The sequence below is a fragment of the Triturus cristatus genome, chromosome 7, assembly GCF_964204655.1.
Source record: "Triturus cristatus chromosome 7, aTriCri1.1, whole genome shotgun sequence".
Lineage (NCBI taxonomy): Eukaryota > Metazoa > Chordata > Amphibia > Caudata > Salamandridae > Triturus > Triturus cristatus.
The window spans coordinates 1,046,816,123-1,046,839,440 of record NC_140590.1 but is presented as its reverse complement, the minus strand read 5'-3'; the positions used below and the strand labels follow the sequence as shown (position 1 = coordinate 1,046,839,440).

General features: G+C 44.0%; 1 protein-coding gene across 4 annotated transcripts in view; it reads left to right on the top strand.

Annotated features, from left to right (window-relative positions):
• The window catches only part of RBM27 (RNA binding motif protein 27), a 691,940-nt gene that overhangs the window by 45,226 nt on the left and 623,396 nt on the right, over window positions 1–23,318 (top strand). For all 4 annotated transcript variants that reach the window (XM_085618112.1, XM_085618111.1, XM_085618110.1 and 1 more), the window contains exons 2-3: window positions 20,614–20,732; window positions 21,091–21,257. In XM_085618112.1, coding sequence (XP_085474238.1) covers window positions 20,614–20,732; window positions 21,091–21,257 — 286 coding nt within the window. The remainder of the gene's footprint in view (window positions 1–20,613; window positions 20,733–21,090; window positions 21,258–23,318) is intronic.

The window sequence follows — 23,318 nt, the reverse complement described above, 5'->3', positions numbered from 1 at the left end:
AAGGATAGAGAAGGCCGTCTGTTAATATGGCTACAGAGACTGAAGGATAAGGATAACCCAGTTTCTGATGTGGAAAGTCTATATTCTGGCCGTTCTCAACCAGCCTCTAAGCGCAGTAGTGTGCAGGAGTTACCATCTCCTTTCCTCAAGAAAAAGAAGCTTTCTTTGACTCTGACAGCTTCCACTTCTGCTGTCTCACCTACTGTTTTGTCGCCTAAGGGACACAGTTCTCAGGCTGAATAGGCGTCTACTTCACAGTCCTCAGGAAAAAGACTGTCCGCCTCGTCGACGATGCTGCCGACGACGAGATCTGCGATATCAGGCTCGTCGACGGTGACTATGACGACGACGACATCAGCTGCTTTGTCGTCGACGAGCGTTCTGTCGACGTTATCCTCGTCGACGGGGACCATCAGTAGTACAAGGGCGGTGACTTCAATTTTGCCCATTACATCGTCGACGACGAAGAAGGTAAAGGCACCGTCGACGCTACCCGTGTCGTCGACGAAGACGTCGTCGAACTCTTCGACGACCACTCCGTCGACGAAGAAGAAGAAAAAGATCCCGTCGACAGGATCGTCGACGGTGGCTTCGTCGACCAAGACCTCGTCGACGACAACTCCGTCGACGGCGGCTCCGACGATGACTCAGTCGACGGCGGCTCCGTCGACGATGATTTCGTCGACGGCGGCTCCGTCGACGTCGATTTCCAAGGCACAAGGTTCACCGACGCCTATTCCGTCGACAATCGTTCCATTTTCGACAGCTCCGTCGACGAGGCCTTCTCCGAAGACATCCACAGTGTCTACCATACAGCAGTCGACGGCAGGTTCTTTCATAAGGATAAAGTTGAACAAGGTATCGTCTGCCCAAGGGTCAAGGAGAGAACAGCTACCTCACGCATCTTCAGCGTCGCTTTCATCAGAGGCGCAGCCTCCATCACCTTTATTTGCTACGGATTCTGATCAGGAGTCCGAGGGTCTGCCGGAGTCCTTTGGAACGGCGCAAAGCCCATCTGACTTGATGATTAAATGCCAGGACAGCAGTGAGGATGAAGATCCAGTGTACATGCAGCAGGTGCCTGCGAAACAACCAACGGCGACTCTTCCTTTGTCGCTTATAACTAATCTCCAACGCATGTTGGATGACTATAATCAACGCTTTCCGCTACCTCCACAAGGTTCTGAGGTCCCGTCAACTCCTGTGGTTCCAACTATACCACCGATACCAATAGAGAATCCTTTACCTCTGCTGCCGTCTGCACCACCAAGGCAGGTCCCAGAGAGGTTGTTGCCTCAATATCAGCCTCCGCAGGAAGAAACAGAAGAGGGTGAAATCCCAGATGATAATGGGGATGTGGATAACGATGACGATGATATGGCGGAGTGGGACAATTACCAAGTACAGACACCATCCCTCTCTCAGGTAGTCACAGGGGATTCACCTCCAGTGGACATAGCGAATTTTCATCAACTAATGGAGAGGGCGGCGCAACGTGTTAAACTAACAACTGAGCGCAGAGAGGAAGATTGTTTCCTTTATGATTTCAAAAGTCAGCCGTTTAAACAGACTCACGCTATTCCTATTGTGGAATTTATTTGGGAGGAAGGCAAGAAGTTGATGCAAACACCGAATACCTTGCCGGCACAGGTGCCTCGATTAGAAAATGTAAATGTGCAAATATTTATATAGCGCAAATCACCAACCGGTCTCTAAGCGCTTGCTTAGGGAACCCGTCCTGGTATTCCCCTGTGAGATAACCCAGCAGGGCATCCACAAGGTGAAAGCCAGGCATCCCGCCGCGAAGAAGAAATATAAGGCACCAATAGGAACCCCAGCATGCCTCACAGGACAGGCTAAACCTGAGTCAGTCGTTACGCAGGCAGCGCAACGTAAGGCAAAGAATCCGACGTCGACTGTCACAGCACCACCGGACCGTGACGGACGTCGAATGGATGCCATAGGGCGTAAGTTCTCTTCAATGGCCTCTACTGTGGTAAGAGCAGCTAATGCCTTGGCCATATTGGGTCGCTATGACCGACAGGTGTGGGCTGACATTTCAGATGTGCTGCAAGACTTACCGGAGCCATCTAAGGTGGAAGCAATGAAGTTGCTTCAAGAAGGAGAAGCAGCATCGACGGAGATAATTGATTGTGCAGTAGACATCGCCTGCACGGGATTCCGTCAGCTTGCCGGAGCGGCTGTTCTGCGCAGGCAAGGATGGTTAAGATCGACATTCTTTCGTCAGGAAGTACAGTCCATGATTCTTAACATGGCTTATGACGGCGAAGCGTTATTTGGAACTCACGTTGATGAGGCACTTTAATCCATAAAGACGGACACTGAGACAGCTAGATCTTTAGGAAACCTTCAATTTCAAAGGCAGAATTTTCGTGGTGCACGCGGACGCTGCACCTCCTCCAACTTTCGAAAGGGTAATAATCAATACAGACCCTATAATCAAGGATCCAACCGATATTCCAATACCCAGCAACAGCAATCTTCACGACAGCAGGCCTCCAAGTCGTATAGAGGGAAATCCTCATACAGAGGAAACGCATCTAAGAGACAGTGACTCTTTCCGGACATGCATGGTTGGAGGTCGAATCTCTCTGTTCTTTTCTCAATGGTCCTCCATCACAAGGGACCGTTGGGTTTTGGACATTGTGAAGAAGGGACACGCCTTGGAATTCACCAAATTCCCTCCTTCCACACCACCCTCCGGACCACCACCTGCTCACATAAAAGAACTTTTATATCAAGTTCGACTTCTACAGCAGAAGGGAGCTGTAGAAGTGGTGCCAGTATCGCAAAGGGGAAAGGGTTTTTATTCCCGATTCTTTCTAATCACAAAGAAGAACGGGGAGTGGAGGCCCATCCTCGATTTAAGGGCATTAAACAAATTCCTAAAGAGCCAATCCTTTCGTATGATGACGCTAGTAGACATCTTGCGTCTACTCTCGCAGGAAGATTTCATGGCAACTATAGATCTCCAGGATGCCTATTTTCATATTCCGATATTACAAAGGCATCGAAAGTTCCTGCGTTTTCGAGTGGGTCAACACGATTACCAATTCAAGGTGTTACCGTTTCATCTGCGCTCGGCCCCTCGTGTGTTCACGAAGGTACTAGCTCCAGTGATAGCGTTTCTGCGACTTCAGGGAGTGCAGATTTTTCCATATCTGGACGATTTTCTCCTAAAATCCCAGTCAAGCACTCACCTAGAACAACACATACTTCTGTGCCAGAACGTGTTTCGCTCATTAGGTCTGTCCATAAATGCAGCAAAATCCCAACCTCATCCTGCTCAACAAAGGGATTTTCTGGGAGCAACTCTGGAAACGGTATCAGCAAGAGCGTTTCTGTCGCGATCACGCGAACACCACAAACAGCGGCAGTGAACTACATAACCCAGAAAACCCTGGGACAGGCCGGAAGGACTCGCGTCATCCAAGTACGCGTGCACCGGTCCATAAAGGACCTCCTCCACTAGGAGGAGGTGCTTGACAATCTTGCCCCAGTTTCCTGTTTGGAGCTCGCACAGAGTGAAGACCCAGAGTGCCGTGTGAGGTACTCCCCCTCCCCGTCGTACCCGGATCACGGACAACGGAAACGTTCCTAAAAGACTCCACTGAGAAATACGCTACGTGGGACGACCGAGTCCAAGCAGCAGATGCCGCGACGGACATCGCCAGATCCCCGAAGCACAACGGACATCAGGTAAACCCGCACTGGAGTGCACTAAACTCCTCCTTGATCTTGAGTCATTCCCGCTGTGAAGGAACAGCGAGGAGACATCTGACTACACGCTAGTTAGGCTTTCCACGCTCGCGCTGTGCAGGAACAGCGGTTGGGCGCTCGGTGGGGAGAAACATTACTCCTCGCATTATTGTTTGCTCCACGGTGAAGGAACCGGGGAACAGTGCATTGTGGTTGTGGGCACTCGCTGGTATACTGGGTGTTAGGAGGAGGACAAGACGCCGGATTGTAGGGGGCTGGAGAGTCCTCCCTTGTCCTCCGTTCCTGAGCCCATACCAGCGCTCCTTGCAGCCTCCGGACACTCATTCTTTTGAGACATTGGCATCCTTTTGGGGAGACTGTTGAGGCGGGACACCTGCGAGGGAGTAGGGTTCTACACACCAGGCGAATCCCTTTCCGTGAAGACTGGAAGACATCCTTCATAAGAACAGTGAGTTAGCGAGAGTGGGGGGAAAGGGTTTGGGAGACTCCTTCACCTATAGTGCTTCCTGACTCATTGTTTGCTTTCTCATCCATAGTATCCATGCCAGACACCGCCTAGAATTCGTCCCTGCATTCCCTGCCTCAGATCCGAAGACCTGTCTTGGACCCAGGCCATTGTCCCTTCTCCTCCCTTTTCTCCCCGCCGCTTTCCGCACCACTCTGGTTTTATCCCTTGGTGGGTGTCAGTGGAGGGGAGAAGAAGGGGGATATACATCTCCTACATCGTTCCTGCTGGCTGGCTCAGGTTAGTGGGTTATGTAATACTGCTGACACGCTGACGCTCTCGCGACAGTTTCTTTCCCAAGAGCGTCTGCAAAAGATACTACGGCTGGTGGTGTTGATCAGGTCAAAAGAGTCAGTTTCTGTGAGATTGTTAAAATCGTTTCTGGGGATGGCGTCATCCTCCATTGCCTTAGTTCCTCATTGCAGGCTGAGAACACGTCCTATTCAGGAAGCACTGGATGTTCAGTGGCGTCAAGTCACGGGTTCTTTCCACGACATGGTACGTGTCACAGATCAAATGAGGTCAGCACTCGCATGGTGGACAAATCCAGCCAACCTCACAGAAGGCATGTCATTTCTGTCGGTGCCGCCGGACAGGACAATCACGACAGACGCCTCATTAGAGGGATGGGGTGCACATTTGGAAGATCTCTCCGTAAAAGGAAGATGGTCAGCACATCAAAGAACTTGGCACATCAACAGGTTGGAGTTGATGGCAATTTATCTTGCTCTAAAGTCATTTCTGCCCTTGATCCAGGGAGAATCAGTGCTAATACAAACAGACAACACAACCTGTATGCACTATGTAAACAAACAAGGCGGAACAAAATCCCCAAGTCTGTCCAGGTTAGCTCAAAGAATTTGGGACTGGTCTCTCAGTCATCAAATCATGATTACAGCAGTACATCTACCAGGAGTAGCCAATATCCTAGCGGATTCCCTAAGCAGGTCCTCCTCGTCGACCCACGAGTGGGAATTACACCAACCCACTCTAGAGAGGATATTCCAAATATGGGCTCGTCCGCAACTGGATCTTTTTGCTACGCCGGAGAACCGGAAATGCCGGAATTATGCAAGCTGGCATCCCCACAAGGGCTCGCAGGGAAATGCCCTTTTGATAAACTGGTGCAATCTATTTGCGTACGCCTTTCCTCCAATTCCCCTCATACCTCGGGTCCTTTGGAAAATGAAGAGACAACCTTGCCACCTGATTCTAATAGCCCCACGCTGGCCCCGACAACCGTGGTTCTCAGAACTGCTTCTGATGTCCCAATGTCAACCAATCCTCCTGCAACATCGGACAGATCTGCTCACGATGAGCGAAGGGAGAATTTGTCATCCAAATCCCTCCTCACTGAGCTTATCGGCCTGGAACCTGAACACCATGAGTTCGCCCATCTAGACATCCCGCAGGATTGTAGGGATATTTTGGCCCAAGCAAGAGCACCCTCTACAATCAGGACGTACAAGTTCAAATGGAAAAGATTCTGCCACTGGTGTGCTGCTAACGGAGTCCACCCGATACACTCCACGGCGCACCAATTACTACCTTTCTTCTTGCACCTAGCTAATTCTGGTTTGTCTCATGCAACCCTACGGGTTTTCTTGGCAGCAATTTCCCGTTTTCGGCAGGATGGATCAAATTCCCTTTGTTCCTCAAGAATAATCCGCCAATTTTTTAAAGGTTTGTTTCGGAAGTTTCCGCCAATTCGGCGCCCTCCTCCGTTGTGGCATCTTAACGTTGTGTTGGCGCAATTGATGAGACCTCCATTCGAGCCCATTCACAAGGCCGACTTAAAGTATCTAACTTGGAAGGTCGCACTACTTCTGGCACTAACGTCTTCACGTCGTGTCAGTGACATTCATGCTTTTACCATCAAACCTCCGTTCCTGCAGTTCAAACCGGATGCTGTAGTGTTACGCACCAATCCATCATTCCTACCCAAGGTGCCTACTGATTTTCATATTAATGAACCAGTAATATTAACCCCTTCGACGCGCATGACGGAACGGTTCCGTCATGCACGTCGGTTGGGCTGTGCTTATGACGGAACCGTTCCGTCATGGCCCCGCCCGCGCACGGAATCTTCAGCGTGGCGCGGAAATCCGCGCCGTGCTGAAGGGGTTAAAGACCTTCTTTGCCAACCCTCAGACACCAGCAGAGCAAAGATTGCACTCTTTGGACGTGAAGCGATGCCTAAAATTCTACATCAGTAGGACAAGTTCGTTTCGAAAATCCGATCAACTTTTTATAGCATATGGACGTTGTCATAAAGGACGTCAGGTTACTAAGCCGACCATTGCACGATGGATTTCGGCAGCTATTGCTTTCTGCCACCAAAGGGCAAACAAACCCCTACAGTCTTCAGTGAGAGCGCACTCCACTAGGGCAGTATCATCATCTACTGCCTTATTTGCTGGAGTACCTTTGCAACACATCTGCAGAGCAGCTACGTGGTCGACCAGACACACGTTTACTAAGCACTACTGCTTGGCAACTTTAAGCGAGGAGGACGCTGCAGTAGGACAGGCAGTGCTACGCAATCTTTTTAAATAAGGTGAGCCTCTTCCTCCCGCCTCCATATTGTTTCCATTTATAATTGACATATGATGCATTTATACAATTACAGTTATTCAGTACTGTCATATGCATGAGAAGATTGATTGTCATTATAATTTCAAGGCTCTGTGATCATGGAAAAAATGATGATTGTTACTGCTAGCTATTCTATATTCAAGCATGTGAATCTATGAAAGACACCCCAATACTGGAGAAGAACAATTGTTACTTACCTGTAAACAGGTGGTTCTCCAGTATTGGTGTCTTTCATAGATTCACATGCGACCCTCCCTCCTCCCTTCAGAGGCTCTCTTCTCCTCATACACTCTAAGGTCACTTTGGTGCTACGAAAATCTGAGGTGAGAAGCTCTGAGGAGAAGGTTCTAGAGAGGAGCTGGCGCCTGATTGGCCGTAGTTTGGACTAACATAATGACAGAGATAGACTACGAATGTCTTTTTTCTCTTTCCATGTATCTCTATGTAAATTTCATATAGGGACATTCTTGATGTTATTACTTACTTATATCTCTGTTTTTATATGATTACTTATGTATATGTGTGTGTGTATATATATATATATATATATATATATATATATATATATTATGGCTGTATATATTGCTATATTATTTACCGTGGGACTCCCACTCCGACGGGGAATATTCAAGCATGTGAATCTATGAAAGACACCAATACTGGAGAACCACCTGTTTACAGGTAAGTAACAATTGTTCATTTTAAACATGCAATAAATGTAAATAAGATCACTGGGTTCAAGCACATAATCACACTTTTGTATGCCGTTCTCTATATAAAGGATATGAATGTGAACTATTTCACAATTTGAGACTAAGGATTGTTCAGTCTATCTTGCGGTTAAACCATATTTACTTTTTGTTCCCATCTATAAAGAAAGCTATTCTATCATGCCTCAATCTACTGATGCATACACTTTTAATTTACGATTTTTCTTATCATTCTTGCTCCCTAGTAGCATGTGATCATTTGAAGGCCGTGAAAAAGAAAAATGTACCATCTGATGCAAAACGGAAAGGTGTGACAACTACACGAGTTATTTGAGTGATATTCCATTTTTTTTTTTAATAACATTTTTTATTATTCGCAACCGCCTTCATACCGCCATCCTTTACACAACAGGTGCATACAATACATAGTAATATATTGCTCTCTTGAGTTCACATACAATACTATCAGGCAACAGATCCATAAGAGTGTACGGTATTATCCAAGTTCCTATTTCCCGTCTCTCATTGGCTGTTAACAGCCTCCCCACTCTGGTAACTATTACCCTCCACTTCCCCACCAACAAAATTACTACCCCTCCCCCCCCATCCCTCCCCCAGTGTGCTCCCCCATCAATTTGAGTGATATTCCATGTAATTGCTTACTATACAGTAATGTGTCTGCAGCAATTGAGTTTGCTGCATTTCTTTTCAATAGATAAGCAATCCTTTTGTGAGAACTCCTATATGTTGGCGCAAAAGGGTCTGTCTTGTGATTCAGGATTGCTGAATATTCAACATTGTAATAAAACAATCTTAAGGCTTTATGGATTAGCTTTTAAGACTTAAATCCAGTGCGTTTTATCTTTAATTTCTAGTCAGTGATGGCATCTAATTGCAGTATTGCAGTCACCACACAAAATTAAAGTTCATGATGATGTATATTGATTTTTGACAGAATATGTGAACTTCTAAGTTGGCATGTATATGTTCAGACTGTGTAAAGTTCCGCCAGTTTTTTTGTTGAGGATGTTGAACTGCAATCATAATCTAATATTTGATTTAAGGCTTGAAGCATTTAAGATATCTATTTAAAAGAAAGGGTGCCTCATGCTTTCTCCCGTCCAACTTTGCTTATGTACTATGTTCAACTCCATAATGCCTGATTTTGGCAGATCAAGTATCTTGATGGTAGGTTTTCTGTAGTATTCATTGGTTTATTATTTTCGGTGTAAAGCTATACAACAAAGAGTAGGGATGGTAACCTATCCCAGGGAACTCCAATTCACTTCCGCGTTGATCAGTCCGCTATCTTCAACCGCTTTTAGCAGTAGTAATTGTATGAGACCCCACAAAATGTCAGTGAACAACGCCTTCTTTCTAAATGTGGCGAGCCCGAATCCTCTATTCAACAACCCCTCTGCCCTTTCCTCACGTGTTTTGGGATTCAGCCACCAGCTGGGTAGGGTAAGACACCCTCCATCCTTTGTCTGCGGTGTGAGTTCAAAATCACAGTCCTGCTTCACCCCAGTTCCTCTCAGCTGCCTTTCGCATTCTTTTGCTGTTTTCAAAATATCTATCACACTTCTGCGTTCCAGAAGATTTGCTTGTTTATTTGTTCCCTCTAGTGCTAATCTGAGTTTCAGAAAAGGACAGTAGTGGAAGTAAGGGGAGGGGTTGTGAAAAATGTTCTCAACAATGTGATTTATTTATTTTGTAATATGAAGTGTTTAATATGTCACTTTATATTTCTTATTGAAGATCAATCCGCGTAAGATTAATCATGGTGCTAAGTAACATATTGGAGTTTTTTATTGAAAAAGATACATGCTATACTGCAAGCTAGATGAAATTGTTTGAATGATATGGGAATTAAGCGAAGAAAGAAGATCGCATAATCGGAGCCTTTATTTATTATTAAGACATATTGCGCAGCGAATCATCCCAGGAGGGATCTCTCGGCGCTTTTGGCGACACATTGCTAGCGGCTAAGACAGGGAGTACGGCTTCAGAAGTGCCAGGTCTTTAAGAGCTTCTTAAATTGTTCCAGACTGGGGCAGGCGCGCCGAAAGCGCATCCTCCCATTTTGGTTTTTCTGATTTTACATGGGAGAAGCAGATTCCGGTTGCTAGATCTTAGTGAGCGAGCAGGTGTATAAGCTATTATTTTCCTCCTTAAATATAGCGGACCTGTCCCCTGCCGTGCTCTAAACACCATCACTAGTAGCTTAAATATTGCTCTCTTCCTCACAGGCAGCCAGTGCAGCTGTTGAAAGAGAGGGCAGGAGGGGGTACGTCTTGGTTTATTAAGGGCCAGTCGTGTCGCTGTATTTTGCACTACTTGTAGCCTCCCTGAGTCCTACTAGAAGCTCATTGCCATAGTCTAATCTACTGACTAGTAGGGCCTGTACTAAGGTATTTCTGTCCTTCACAGGGATCCATGAAAAGATTTTCTTCAACATCCATATGATACCAAAGCAGGTTCCAGATACTGATTTCACATGCTCCTCCAGCGAGAGCTTGTTGTCGATCCGTGCCTGTATCGTTGGGTTAGGAGCCTCCCCCAGTTCCACAGGCCACCATTCCGAGGACCATATCTCCGTGGCCTTCCCAAACAAGAGTATCTCCGTTTTATTGGAGTTTAACTGCAAAAAGTACTCGCTCAACCAGGTGGCAATTTGCAACATACAGGCCTTAAACTTAGCCCTCGTCTCCGCTGGGTCCGTCTCGATCGGGACAATCACCTGTGTGCCATCCGCACACGAGATCGTCTCAAAGCCACAGGATCGAATAATGGTGGCCAGCGGGGCCACATAGATGTTGAATAAGGTGGGGCTTAAGATTGAGCCCTGCGAGACACCCTTGTCTACTGCCGTGATCTGGGAGACAAATGTGTCTAATTGGACACATTGAGTTCTGTTGTTAAGGAAGTTCTGCAATCACGACCAGGCTCATACTCCGACACCAATCTCCCGAAACCTGTCCAACAAGACACGGTGGGAGATGGTGTCGAAAGCCGCCAATAGATCCATAAGCACCAGCATACTGGGGGTCCCTCTGTCCAGTAACATCCTGATGGTATCAGTAACCTCCACCAATGCCGCCTCCGTGCAATGTGCTGCACGCAATCCTGATTGCAAGGGGTCGAGCAGATTATGCTGTTCTAGATATCCCATCAGTTGCTTATTTACCAGTGTCTCCATGACCTTTGAGCTGCTTAGAAGAAGGGAGATTGGCCTATAATTTTGCAGCTCTGTCGGGTCTGCCAACGCCTTCTCAAGCTGAGGTTTTATATGCACCTTTTTCCAGTTCCTTGGGAAGGTGGCCGTGGCCAAGGCAATGTTGCAGACCTCGGTAAGTGAGGGAGCTAGGATTAGGGCTAGTTCCGCCATGATAAATGGCATCACTAGGTCTGTGGGTGCGCCGAATTTAGTTTGCGCCAGCAAGGTTTCCACTTGCTCTATGGTAATGATTGTGAAGGAGTCTAGTCTGGGTAGTGAGGGGTCTCTCCCAGAAGAGGGTAATCCATTAGAACTTTTCCTACCGACAGGGAACGTTAGATCTTATCAATCTTATCCTTAAAATGATTTGCTAAATCATTACATAGCGGTTGTGTGGGAGTGATGGATGGTGTATTTACTTCAGGGTTTGTGAACTCTTGAGTATTTTAAAAAGCTCCTTGGAGGAGTTCTTAGCCTCCTGTATTCGCAATCCAAGATGGTCTCTTCTAGCTGTATTACAGTTTTTTTAAGTAAACTCTGTGACACTGAAAAGGCCAGTTTATCCTCTGGTCGCTTGGTTTTCCTCCATTTTCTTTCTTTGCCTCTACACTGGGCCTTTTCCTTTTTAAGAGTCTCTGAGTACCAAGGGGCAGAGCTGACCCTATCCCATGTCCATCTTGCTATAAATGGCACTATAATATTTAGAGTGTCTTTGATGGAGGCCTCCCATTTATCTAAGGCCTTGTCACTAGCCTCTTCTACATCAAAGGAGGGGGGTTTAAAAGCTTGGTTGAAGGACCCCAGGTGACTTTCCTCCACGCTCTCCGAGGAATCACTCTGCAGTGGGGCTTTGGGCCTCCTGCCTATCTCATTTGCGGTGAACTTAGGTGCCAAATGATCAGTCCAGGTCAGAGCCTGCGGGGAATCTACTGATAGGCCTATATTAACGCAAATATTGTCCAGGGTATGCCCTGGATCATTTGTGAGAGCCCTAATGACTCCATGGCTGTTAGCAAGCATTTTGCGTCTGTGTTTGCGAGGTCTGCTTTCCGCTGGGAGTTATTCCCAGAACGTAAGACTTTAACGGGTTTGTTACCTAGCTTGTATTGGGTCTGGGCGTAGAGTGGATCAGCCTTTTGCCTACGTTGTGTGTCCGACCACCGACAATGGCCACATCTCTTGACTAGTATTCCAATTCTCCCTGACAGTTCTCTCTTACAGCACCTACTCGAAGTGTTGTCCCTTAGGTACAGCAACCTTTCTTTAGAGTACTTTAGAACCGTCATTTCTACCTGTTACAGGGGGCAGTTTCCTGGCAGCCGGCAGCGTCAAGGCACGGACAGGCGCAGACGGGCTTGCCTTAGGTGCACCTTCGGCGCGACTGCTGCGTGTCCGAGCAGAGCCTGAATTTATGACCCCTGAATCAGCAACTAGAATGCTAAACTCTAGAAAATGGCCGCCAAAGTCAGGTTGCCACTTTCCCTACTCGGCAGCCTCTCTCCACTCAAACGGCCGCTAGTGAGCACGACCGCGGTGGACCGGAGAGTTGCCCCCGCCTCCTTCCAATTCCCAGACTCCGGTCAGATTTACAATTATGCAATTTCATCAATTTAAAAATGGTCAAACAGTTTTAATTAATTTTCTTTAAAAACCAAAGTGCTAAATGCGCTCCAGAACAATCAGAAATTTTTAAAATAATCATCTGCGTGTGGTTCTCAGTCGGATGCCGGAGCGTGTGTCCTACCTACCTCTGGTCCTGACATAGAATTAAGAGTTGAACTGAGATATTTACAAAGCAAATATAATCTAATAATTCAGTATTACAGTAATTTAGTGTTCTCGTTCTAGCAGTTAATGAAATATTCTGGATAAACAAAAGATGACCAAGCACAGCAATTTGAATTCATTATGAAATACAATGCCAAGATGCTATAAATTATATAAATTCTGAATAAATATTAGTCCAAATTATTAGAATCTCTTTGTCCCATCCAGCAAACATACAAATTGTAAGTAATTTCCAACAGGACCCTCCTAATCACTTACATATGTATGTTGCATCATGTGTGTTGTCTAGATGAGATATAAAAGCCATAGTGTAAAGTATTGTGTACACTGTTGCAGAGATTCTGTTCAGGGACAGAACTATGCTTGGGATCATAGAACATTGGCGTTCAGGGACTGAGCAACCAGAGCACCTCAGTACCTATGAGCCCTAGCCCTACTACTGCCTCACTTGCTCTCCAAACCTTACCAAAGAAGCAAATTAATTGGTACCCCAGAAATCAACACTCCTGACGTTCTCGGGGATCGTGGTAACAGGACGCACCCTTTCACTCTCTCACTCATCCACAATAAGATAAACAAGAGACCCAAAGGAAATCTAGAATATTTATTTAAACTACAGTGTCCTAAAATGCAGTACTCGTGTCACAATTAGAAAACAGATGCCGACCAAATGTCGTCTATATACCAAAAAATTGCCAATGCTGCTAAGCTTAATAAAGCTAATTATTTAGGCTCCTCACCTATGAGCAAAACTATAAGTGGGTTGGACTCGCGTAGATTCAATCTTTCATTTTATTTTTGTATTCAATTATTATACATTTCTTTGGTCATTTATTTACCAAATTTTGACGTTTCACAAAAATCATATACAATACAAATAAACAAATTTTTACATTCAAACATCCCCCTCATACTACTCATACACACTATCACTACTATTCTCCATCAATCATTCTCATACATACCATCATACACACTGAGCTTATTTTATCAACAAATACAAGAATATTTTATCAAAACAAATTTTTCACAGTGCCATAGGTCTTGTTATATACACATAAGTATATCTTTCATAAATTTGCAATTTTAATTTTTCTCTCTTCTGGCACAAAATATAGGGTCTACGCGTTTATGATACGGTTTGCGAGCTAAGCCTGCCAAAGTGTGCCACGACACGAACTGAGGCGTGTCGATTCATTTATCCTCCCTACATCGCAAGTGAAAAACGACTTTAGCCAGAGAGAGAACAATTCAAAAAACAGTGGTTCCGTGCCGCGGTCCTACTGCAAAGGGTAATTCAGTTACCATAAAGAAAGAGTGGATGGTCCTGATGAGAACTCCATGATTGTTAGGAGTTTGAAACGCGTAGACCCTATATTTTGTGCCAGAAGAGAGAAAAATTAAAATTGCAAATTTATGAAAGATATACTTATGTGTATATAACAAGACCTATGGCACTGTGAAAAATTTGTTTTGATAAAATATTCTTGTATTTGTTGATAAAATAAGCTCAGTGTGTATGATGGTATGTATGAGAATGATTGATGGAGAATAGTAGTGCTAGTGTGTATGAGTAGCATGAGGGGGATGTTTTAATGTAAAAATTTGTTTATTTGTATTGTATATGATTTTTGTGAAACGTCAAAATTTGGTAAATAAATGACCAAAGAAATTTATAATAATTGAATACAAAAATAAAATGAAAGATTGAATCTAACAACGTGAGTCCAACCCACTTGTATAGTTTTGCTCATAGGTGAGGAGCCTAAATAATTAGCTTTATTAAGCTTAGCAGCATTGGCAATTTTTTGGTATATAGATAAGGCAGTGGTTTGGCCCTGCTGCTTGGGAACCCATACCCGGTGGTGTCATATAGACCAAATGTCGTCAGCATGGTCAATAAACCATATACCATAAAAAGCCTTGTCATGTTAAAAGACAGAATATCCTAATCCCTGCTCCCCTCCAATTCTACTGAAGCTGAATGATATGTCAAAGATCTCTGGGATTAGTGGAAGACCCCGTACCTTAGCATAAGCAGATAGACGTTCAACATCTCAGCTGATGTAACAGTCTTGTCTCCGAACCCTCGCGCCATGTGTGTGCTCTCAAACTCTTCTCAGTTATATGTCAAGACTTGTGCGCACAAACAGCTGCGTTCTCGTGTTATGTCTAGGTGCTAGTGCCTGACCAGAGAGAATAACCTGGGGCATTGTTGTTTGACCTAATCTGTGGTGTTCAGACTAAATCACAGGAAAAGGACAAAACACAAACTCAAGCAGGTTCTGTGTGAAAGTACAATGTGGCACAAAAGCAAGCGTGTCTATATAGTAACGTGTGCAAAAGAAAATGCATTTAACACAGTTCACAATTAGGCTTGCATAGGGAAAACTGCAATGTGCCATGCAGGAAGCGTAACTGATAGATGAGGAAAGCAGTATTTTCTGCATGGACACCCTGGATTTATCACCTTTTGCTGGACCCTATAGTTTTGCTGGCTGTAGAAATTTCTTTACTCTTGCTAACCAGTAGTATAGTGCCTGAACTCCCCGTTTAAACAATATTACATTTTCATACTTGTGATAGGCATATGCAACTTACCTATAAATCCCTAGTATATTGTTCAAATTGTGCACAGGGCATGAAAGCTAAATGTCACTAGTGAACTGCAGCCATCTGTTGTGCCATCCACTATTTGTGCAAACATGGCTTCAGGCCTGCCAGTGTAGTCGGACTGTTGCAGTGTCCTTTTAAATATTAATAATTCATCCCTATGTAGTACTTGTAGTCCACAATGCATGATGCATGGTATTTAAATGTAGGACATGTAGAAATGTCATGTTAACATGTCCTTACTGTGACTAGCCCCTAAAAGCTATTTTCACAGAGGCAGGCCTAGCTATCACGTGCAGAAAACCAGAGTACTGATTATAATCCTAATATTGTATCTCAGGAATGGGACTAGTTTGAAAATTAATTAAGCATCTATTTTTAATAGTTCTTAAAATCCAATTCAATGGTGATGTTGGATTATGAAGTTTACGGAAAAGTACATTTTAGAGGTATACCTTTTCCCTTCCTATGTTTCTGAAGCCTAAACTTGCATTTGCTCCCCAACGTCTCGCAGCCAATAATCAGCATTTGAATCGGTGTGAAATGCCTCCCAGGACATTAGGCTAACATGAATAGGCAGAGACGATTCCTCTGAACCTCCAGAAATCTGCATATTGGTGGCTGTGGACATTGCCCTCTTTGGCATTACAGTTTCATATCCGGTTGGGGTACCAAATCCTGCTTGAATTGTCTAAGTTCACATAAAACACTAGAGGTGTACTTGAAAGGTAGAAAACAGGATGCCAAGACTATTCTTATGTCTCCACGGTCGTGTTGCTTGATAAACGTAATTTTGCTTCACAAGTTTCCTGTCTCTGGGTTTATGGGCGGCACACTGGCTGCTTCAAACTGGGTTTTGGTGTTGTATGTGAGAGGAAATTAGGATTATCATAATACACTCTACCCCCAGCCCCCCCACACACCCACACATACAACCAGCCCTGAGAGTCCAAGTTTAGTATGGCTGAAGACTTTCATCATCTTGAAAATGCCTAAAGTAGGTTGGGTTGGCCCCAGGAACTTTTACCCCATTGGTTAGGTGTCGTGCCTAGAAGTTATTCCCACTTCCAAGCTGGTTCTAGGTATTAATGTGGCATCTCTAGGCACCCACTTCAGAACACTGCGAACCTGAGGAAGAACAGAAGAGACTAGACATGGTGTTTGTGACCTTAGAGGAACTCTGAAGGACTGGACCGGCTCCCTCTGGTATCCAGGACAAAGAAGTGGACTCCAAGGATAATAAGGCTGGCAAGCTACAAGAGAACTTTCCTGCAGCTGACCAGTAGAAACAGGACCTCAACTGGACCCTGTTGTTGGTCTCTTCCTGACACCCTGTGAGTCTCTTAAGTGCCCCTCCTGAGGTTCTGGTGAGCGGTAGAGGTTTTAGAAGTACCCTTGGTTGGTGGATTGATTGGGACCTAAAGGACTAAAGTCCAAAGGTAAAATCCTTGACTGGACAAACCTGGTTGGTGTATCCAACCTGTGCTCCATCGGAGCAAGCCTTTAATTGCCCCTAGGTCCCAGTCTACCATGACCATTGACTATCGTTGGCAGTTTATGCTTCTTGGCACAATTCCTGCCTACAACTTAAAAAATTCACATCTCTGGTCCCCTTATTGGATTTTTTAATGTCATTTTGTTTGCTACATTGTAGTCTAGGTTTCTTCTTTATGTTGCTATTTTTATTGTTTGACTTTTGACTTTATTGCTGCTGTGGTACTGCATAAATACTTTCCACATTGCCCTAGGTTAAGCCTGTCTAAGCCACAGATACTAGGAAGTGGAGCACAAGTTAATTTAGTGACTCTGAGTTCATACTGACAAGGTTTGTGATTATTCTTGAACTGGGTTGTCACCCACGGCAAATAATCAATTTCTTACAGGAACATTATTATTGAGACCTGCATAAAGGAGTACAATGGTTAGTGGGTGGCAGCAGCATATGGCACCCTCCATTCTTTTAAAGGTGAGATGAAAATTCTAGTTTATGTAAAATTGGCTTCATGCAATACTCTTTGGAACCCAGGATTCATATGGGATTTCGGGATTGTTTTTATTTATGAATTCAGCTTATGTCAATTTTTAACTCATTGCAGATGCAGACCCATATCTTTGCAATTCTTACCTGAATGCCTGGGTGCGGTTTAGGAGGTGAAGAAGGGTGAGAAACAAATCTCACAAATCCTGATGCTGGATTGGTTGAATCAGCTGTAGCCTGTGCTAGGCTATTTGACATTTCTGGCGTTTAAGCAAAACTGAAGAAAAATTATGGCTTATCTGAAAAGATGGGGGTCTGCTCCTGGCTGGGCCATGGATATCATAAAGTCTTTGTTTGTGTTAGGGTCCAGGAACGTCTAAACATTTGCAGGAAAGGTGGACTAGCTTATTCCGTGTCACCCAGTGTTTCAGTGTGTTGTGACTTTTCACCTCGTTGGCAATTCTTCGGCAGATTTGTGAACATTGTCACCAGAGGGTTTGCACTCTGCTTAGGTACTGTGCTGTAGAGTTACTGAAAATTCTTATTTTCTGCTGGTTTGCCCGAATTGCTGCCTTTGAACCAAAGGGAAGGATAACTTTGTTTGGCGTTCTTCTTTCTTAAAAAGATGTATGTTAGAGTGGCAGCAAGCCCCTGAATGATACAGTTCTGGAGTGCTTCCTCTGTTTGCTGTGTTCCTGCAAAAATATTTTTGTAATGTTGGCTCTTTAGAACGTAGTCCCTAGGGACGCTCTGTGAAGGCAAATCCTTTTTCCCGCGGTAACAGGACTCTGGCTCTAGCCAAGGTCATGTAGCAGCAAAGCACTCAGAACACAGTAGTAATGGGTCACAGTCGGCCATAATCCATGTATTTCTGACAATTGCCAACTAAAAACAGAGCAGATATCTCATCATAGGCCAAGGAAAACCAAAATACTTCTTGCAATATTTTAAACAGTTCCCTCAGTAATGCACATTACATGTTTACTGCTAAAGAAAGTGTATGTTAGGCCTTGAAACAGCTTGTTCCCAGCAGGCAGCTGTCAGAACCAGCTGCTGGTATCCCATCTCAGTGACCATTCAGCCGTTCGTTTAACCATCACAAGGAAACTCCATCCCAGCAGAAACAATCACCAAAGTGGCTAGACTGATATTTATAACACCGGGGAACCTGGTTACACCTCCCAACAGTGTTTCACAAAAGGTACACCCCTAGTTATTTAACAGACAGAACCGGTTGACTATAAGAAATAGATCCTAAACTGATAATGGTGGAATACCCCTATGTGAAGCTGCGGGTAGTTCGCCACCAGCGGGTGGGGAAGGAAGCACCTCCTTTTGTTTTTTTACATTCCCTCACACACCCTAGTCGTGTCATGCTTCATCATCGGGACACCCTGACGCCTAGAAGTCAGGGTGGGCTCAACCATGTTTCATGGAGCTCTTAGAAAGATTTTTTGGCCAGGGGGGATAAAGATTAAAAGTCCTCTATCAGATCCCAGTTTCCCTTTATTCTTGGATCTCACAGGGATATTAAAAATTTGTAGAAGTCGGGTCGTATGGGATATTATGGTCTTAAGACCCTATTGCCAACATGTTTCAGTCTGCTAATGCCCCATGAAGGGTGCTGGACTTTCTTCAGGGCGAAGGCTGTATGCCCCTGGAAATGGAATAGTCTGGGAATTTCCCTGCACTATTTATGTTAAGGGCAGATAGCTGCTCCTTAGTTTTGTATGTGTTTTGATTTATCACTCCATCTGTAGAATGACAAAAGCAACATAACCACAATAGTATCATTTTAAAATTGCTCACAAGGTTGTGTATCGTGCGTTTGTGCTGTTGCCCCGTGAATAAACATTCCGAAGGTGATACGACCCAACCATAAACCGATATTTTCAAGTGTGTGTGTTTGTTCGTTTGAAGGTATCTAGAACACACTCGTATCCGTGTTATACCCGTGTAGTGGCGGCAATTGGTCGCATACTGTCATCTTTCTTACACTAGTGTGTGTAAAACATTAGATGAAACTCTCTGGTCATTCACTCGCGTACGTTCCTGCCTTTAAAAATCGCCGTAACACTCACTCTTCCCGTTCACAACAATAGTGCGTTTTACCCCGATTTGGTAGAGATTCCATTCCGCGCTGGACCTCACATATTAATGGGGTAGCCCTGTAGTCAAACACTATATGGTCGTGATAGTGCATAGGTTCCAAAGGGTTCGTGGTTAGAACAACCAGCTTAAATCCTTGATGTCTTATTGCTACTTCTGATGAAACTGTGATTTAGAAAGGGCTGAACCTAAGAATGTGCAGAAAGATTCTTTCTTTCCTGTGATGAAGTATAGCGTGCACAAAATAGACATTTTGCCACAATCCTTTCCTTTGTGCTGGTCTCTGTTCAGTATAGAAAAAATAGATCATAACCAGGAACATCAGTAATGACGCTCTGCTACCTACCTTTCACCTTGGCATCCTAGTGGAAGTCCTTACTAAGTCAAAACTCAGCTCTAATACGTTATTACAGTTCAGCAGCTACATCAATATATTATTACAGGTGACTAGGGACTTCATAACAAGGTCTGGGTGAAATTTAAGTTACTCTGGTGTAATTTGCTTGTTTCCTAAAATTGACAGTCTTTAAGCCATTACATCATCTCGCATAATTACGCTTTGATCGCTGCAATGTTGTAGCATGGGAAAGACTAAAACAGCCTGAATGGAAGCGGCTGTTGTTTGCTTCGCTTATGTTTTTGACGCTATTTGTTTATTAGTGCAAAATATATCCTTATGTCGAAAATGGATTAAAGAATGCATTTTGCGGTAAAATATAGGTCTAAATAGTGGATCTGTATTTCACGTATTTATACAAATGTCACAAATCGCTAGGCGCAACTCGACTGTAATAAGTAAAAGTTTATATACCAGGATTACAGACTTTTCAATGTATTATTATAAATAGCTATGCTCTTCTGCTGTGTTACATACAAAGAGCAATGATTTTAATTCTAGGAGTAAATGAACTGAACGGTTCTCTTTTTGAAAAAATATTTATTTTAATGAAGTACAGTTCTCGCTGATTCTAGTTTAAGTTGATTGTTGTCCACCTGTTCGTTCAGTGTACGAACCATATCTGCATTGAGGGAATCCTGTATGAACATCCCTGGGAGGACAACTAAAATTAACACTTTTACGAATCTAGACGCCTATTCAGATTGAGCTGGATTCATCAGAAGTCCTTTGGGTCTCCCAAAACAATTCGGAGCAAAAAATGCATAATATTGCAGCAACACATGCACACCGTTCTTGTGGTTTAGGGTTTATTGTAAACTCTTCCGGCTCATGCTTTTTGGTCTTTTACGTCTCTGCTTGCTAACAGGTTCTATCTGCAAGCAACATTTACACAATGTGGTCACCTGGAGCACGACCCTGGAACAGAGTAACACGTTTTGTTATGTTTCTTTTGATTAGATGTGATGCTGACCCAAATGCTTTAGCGAACTATGTGGTTGCACTTGTGAAGAAGGACAAATCTGAACAGGACCTGAGAGCCTTCTGTGTTGATCAGTTGGATGTCTTTTTGCAAAAAGGTATGCCTCTAGATTGCTGTACTTATTTAATGTAAGATATGATGCTAGTTTGCTCATATGCTGTTTTAAGCTACTGGAAGCCATCTATGCATATTCCCTTAGTTTCATTACCCCGCATGATAGTTGTTGCTTTTAACTAATAAATATGTGACAGCAAGGACATTAAGAAGAGTTAACAGTGTTAAGGGAAAATTAAGGAAACTATTTTATTAAACTCTAACCGCTTTATGTGGAAGTTGCATATTTTGATATATTAAAAAAAGTATGTATGCTTTATGTAGATGCCATTGCTCTTAATATGTTCAGTTTCCAAATTATTTTACTACACTACAAAAAGGTTTTCCCTTTTTTGTTCCAGAAACTACAGGTTTTGTAGATAAACTCTTTGAAGGCCTTTATACAAAGGACTACCTTAAAGTTCCAGAGCAGTCGAAACCTGAAATACTCTTATCAGAGCAGGAAAATAGGGAAGTCCAGGAACAACAGTTGGAAAATGAACTGCTGTCTGCTCCAACACCCACTCAGGTAATGTCTAAAATGTGCATTTGTAATGTTTTTGCACACTTGTTCTTCAGGTGGTGGTGTTTTTTTAGCATTAAAAGTCATTACTTATAGTCCAAAATGGAATGTCGAAAAATTAACCCGTATGTCCAAACCACCAATGAAGATAGACATTCTAGACCTACAGGATTGGAAGTAAACTCAAGATGTTCATGCTGTATTCCCTTTATGCACTTTAGTCGCAGCTGAATGCTTGGAGGACTGCCAAGTTGATGCAGACCACTCAGCATTCTTTTACTTTTCAGAAACTAAACCATAATGAAGATTTGTTAAAATCAAAAGAAAAATGTCCTTGCCTATGCATTAGGAAAATTTCCTTTTTCCTGCCAGAGTCCACCCTGCCTTGCATGACTGTTGTGCATTGGAGAAATCTGTGGCATTTTCCTCCGCCTAAAATACGAAAGGGCCAGGTGTCTACCATTGTGATATCTGTATTTTGACAGATGGGTTGCTAAGTCAAGGTGTTTCGATGGCATAGCCAGCTGAACCTCTCCCATTGTATTGTGTTACAGTATTTGTTTCTCGCTTACCACCCCTATGTGGGGCACTTTAGCGCTCAAGGACAGCATGCTACACGGTGTAGATGTGTGGCTGGAAGAGTGTTGTCTTTGCTTTGAGTCTGTGTTAAGTCTTTTTTCATTTCTTGTATGATGACCACCAAGCTACAGTTTATCGTGTTATGGGATGCACCATTAGCGGTGTTCTGGACCAAGAAATGTGTGAAATAGATGCATGTTTCAAGTATGGGTTATGCTGACAGCTCTGATTAGCTTTGCAGGTCCTTTTTTGTATTTGCAGTTTATCTTTTTTATTCTAGATCTCATTTCTTGTGCTTTTTCCATTTATTCATTTCCGATATTGGTGTGGCGCTCCCCACTGGCTGGCAATAATTCTTTTTGCTATCAACAAGCCAAGGATGATAAACAGTATCGAGTATTTCGAAGGTCCTCCCTGCCCCCAGGTGTTCAACAGGACGGCCCAAGATGTGTTTACCACTTAACTCACCCCCCCATCGAACCCTCAAAACCCCCAATATCCCCCCCCCCCTTCATTTACGTATTCTCTCAGTCTGTTCTTTGTCGGGTCAGTGGAGTTAATAATCTCCATATATGTGACCGAAATTTCTGACCAGTCTATCCTTTTGTCAGGCTCCTCCGTTCCGATATCCTCAGGACTGTGCTGATGCTCTAAAGGGGCCCACCTCTGGACAACCCCAAGTCTGGCTTACAGTACAACACAGACTGTTGGGTTAATCGAGCGGGGGAAGGAAAGGGTAGGGACTGCGGGGAGGGAGATCTGAAAAAGATACAAAAAACGCAATATGAGCGGAGTGTCTGAGTTATACTAGGGCACTGAAATTGTAAACGGAAACAAACATCATACACAATGTCTCCTACACCTCACCTGAAAAGCAAAGAAGTTGTAGCCTAACATACAGAAGAGAGCAAAGGACAGCGGCAGGTTCACAACTAGTGTTTAAGACAAAAAACAGAAGAACATACGGATTTGATAGGTGCTTCAGGGATGGCAGTACATTAGAAAATGCAGGATTCAGTTTCCCGTATTTCACCTACCAACTCGTACTTGAAGCGAGGCTAATATGCCTAGCCTATGTGGCATCACACCCTCTCAGGAAGCTCTCTCCTGCAATAGGTATAGAACACAAGAGAAACAATAGTGAAGGCTGGTTTCTGGACCTTGGAGCAATAAACATCTTGCTTTAGCCAGAATGTGCTCTGCTAACATTTGTTATACATCCACAATGTCACCAGCATAACATGTGCAAAGTAATCCATGTAACATAGCAACTGTCCCCTTACTGCCCAGAAACGATGTTCGTCAGGGATAACAGTTACCAATAATATTGACAGTGTTTTTATCTCGGCCAACATAAGAATGCTGATACTTCAGGGCTACGAAACAAAACGCTCCTCTGCACGAGACCGACCAAAACGGGTCTCAGCCAACAGAGGAGTAAGGGAGGTAACAGCGAGGTTCGCCTACCTCCAGTCAGTGGCGATATAA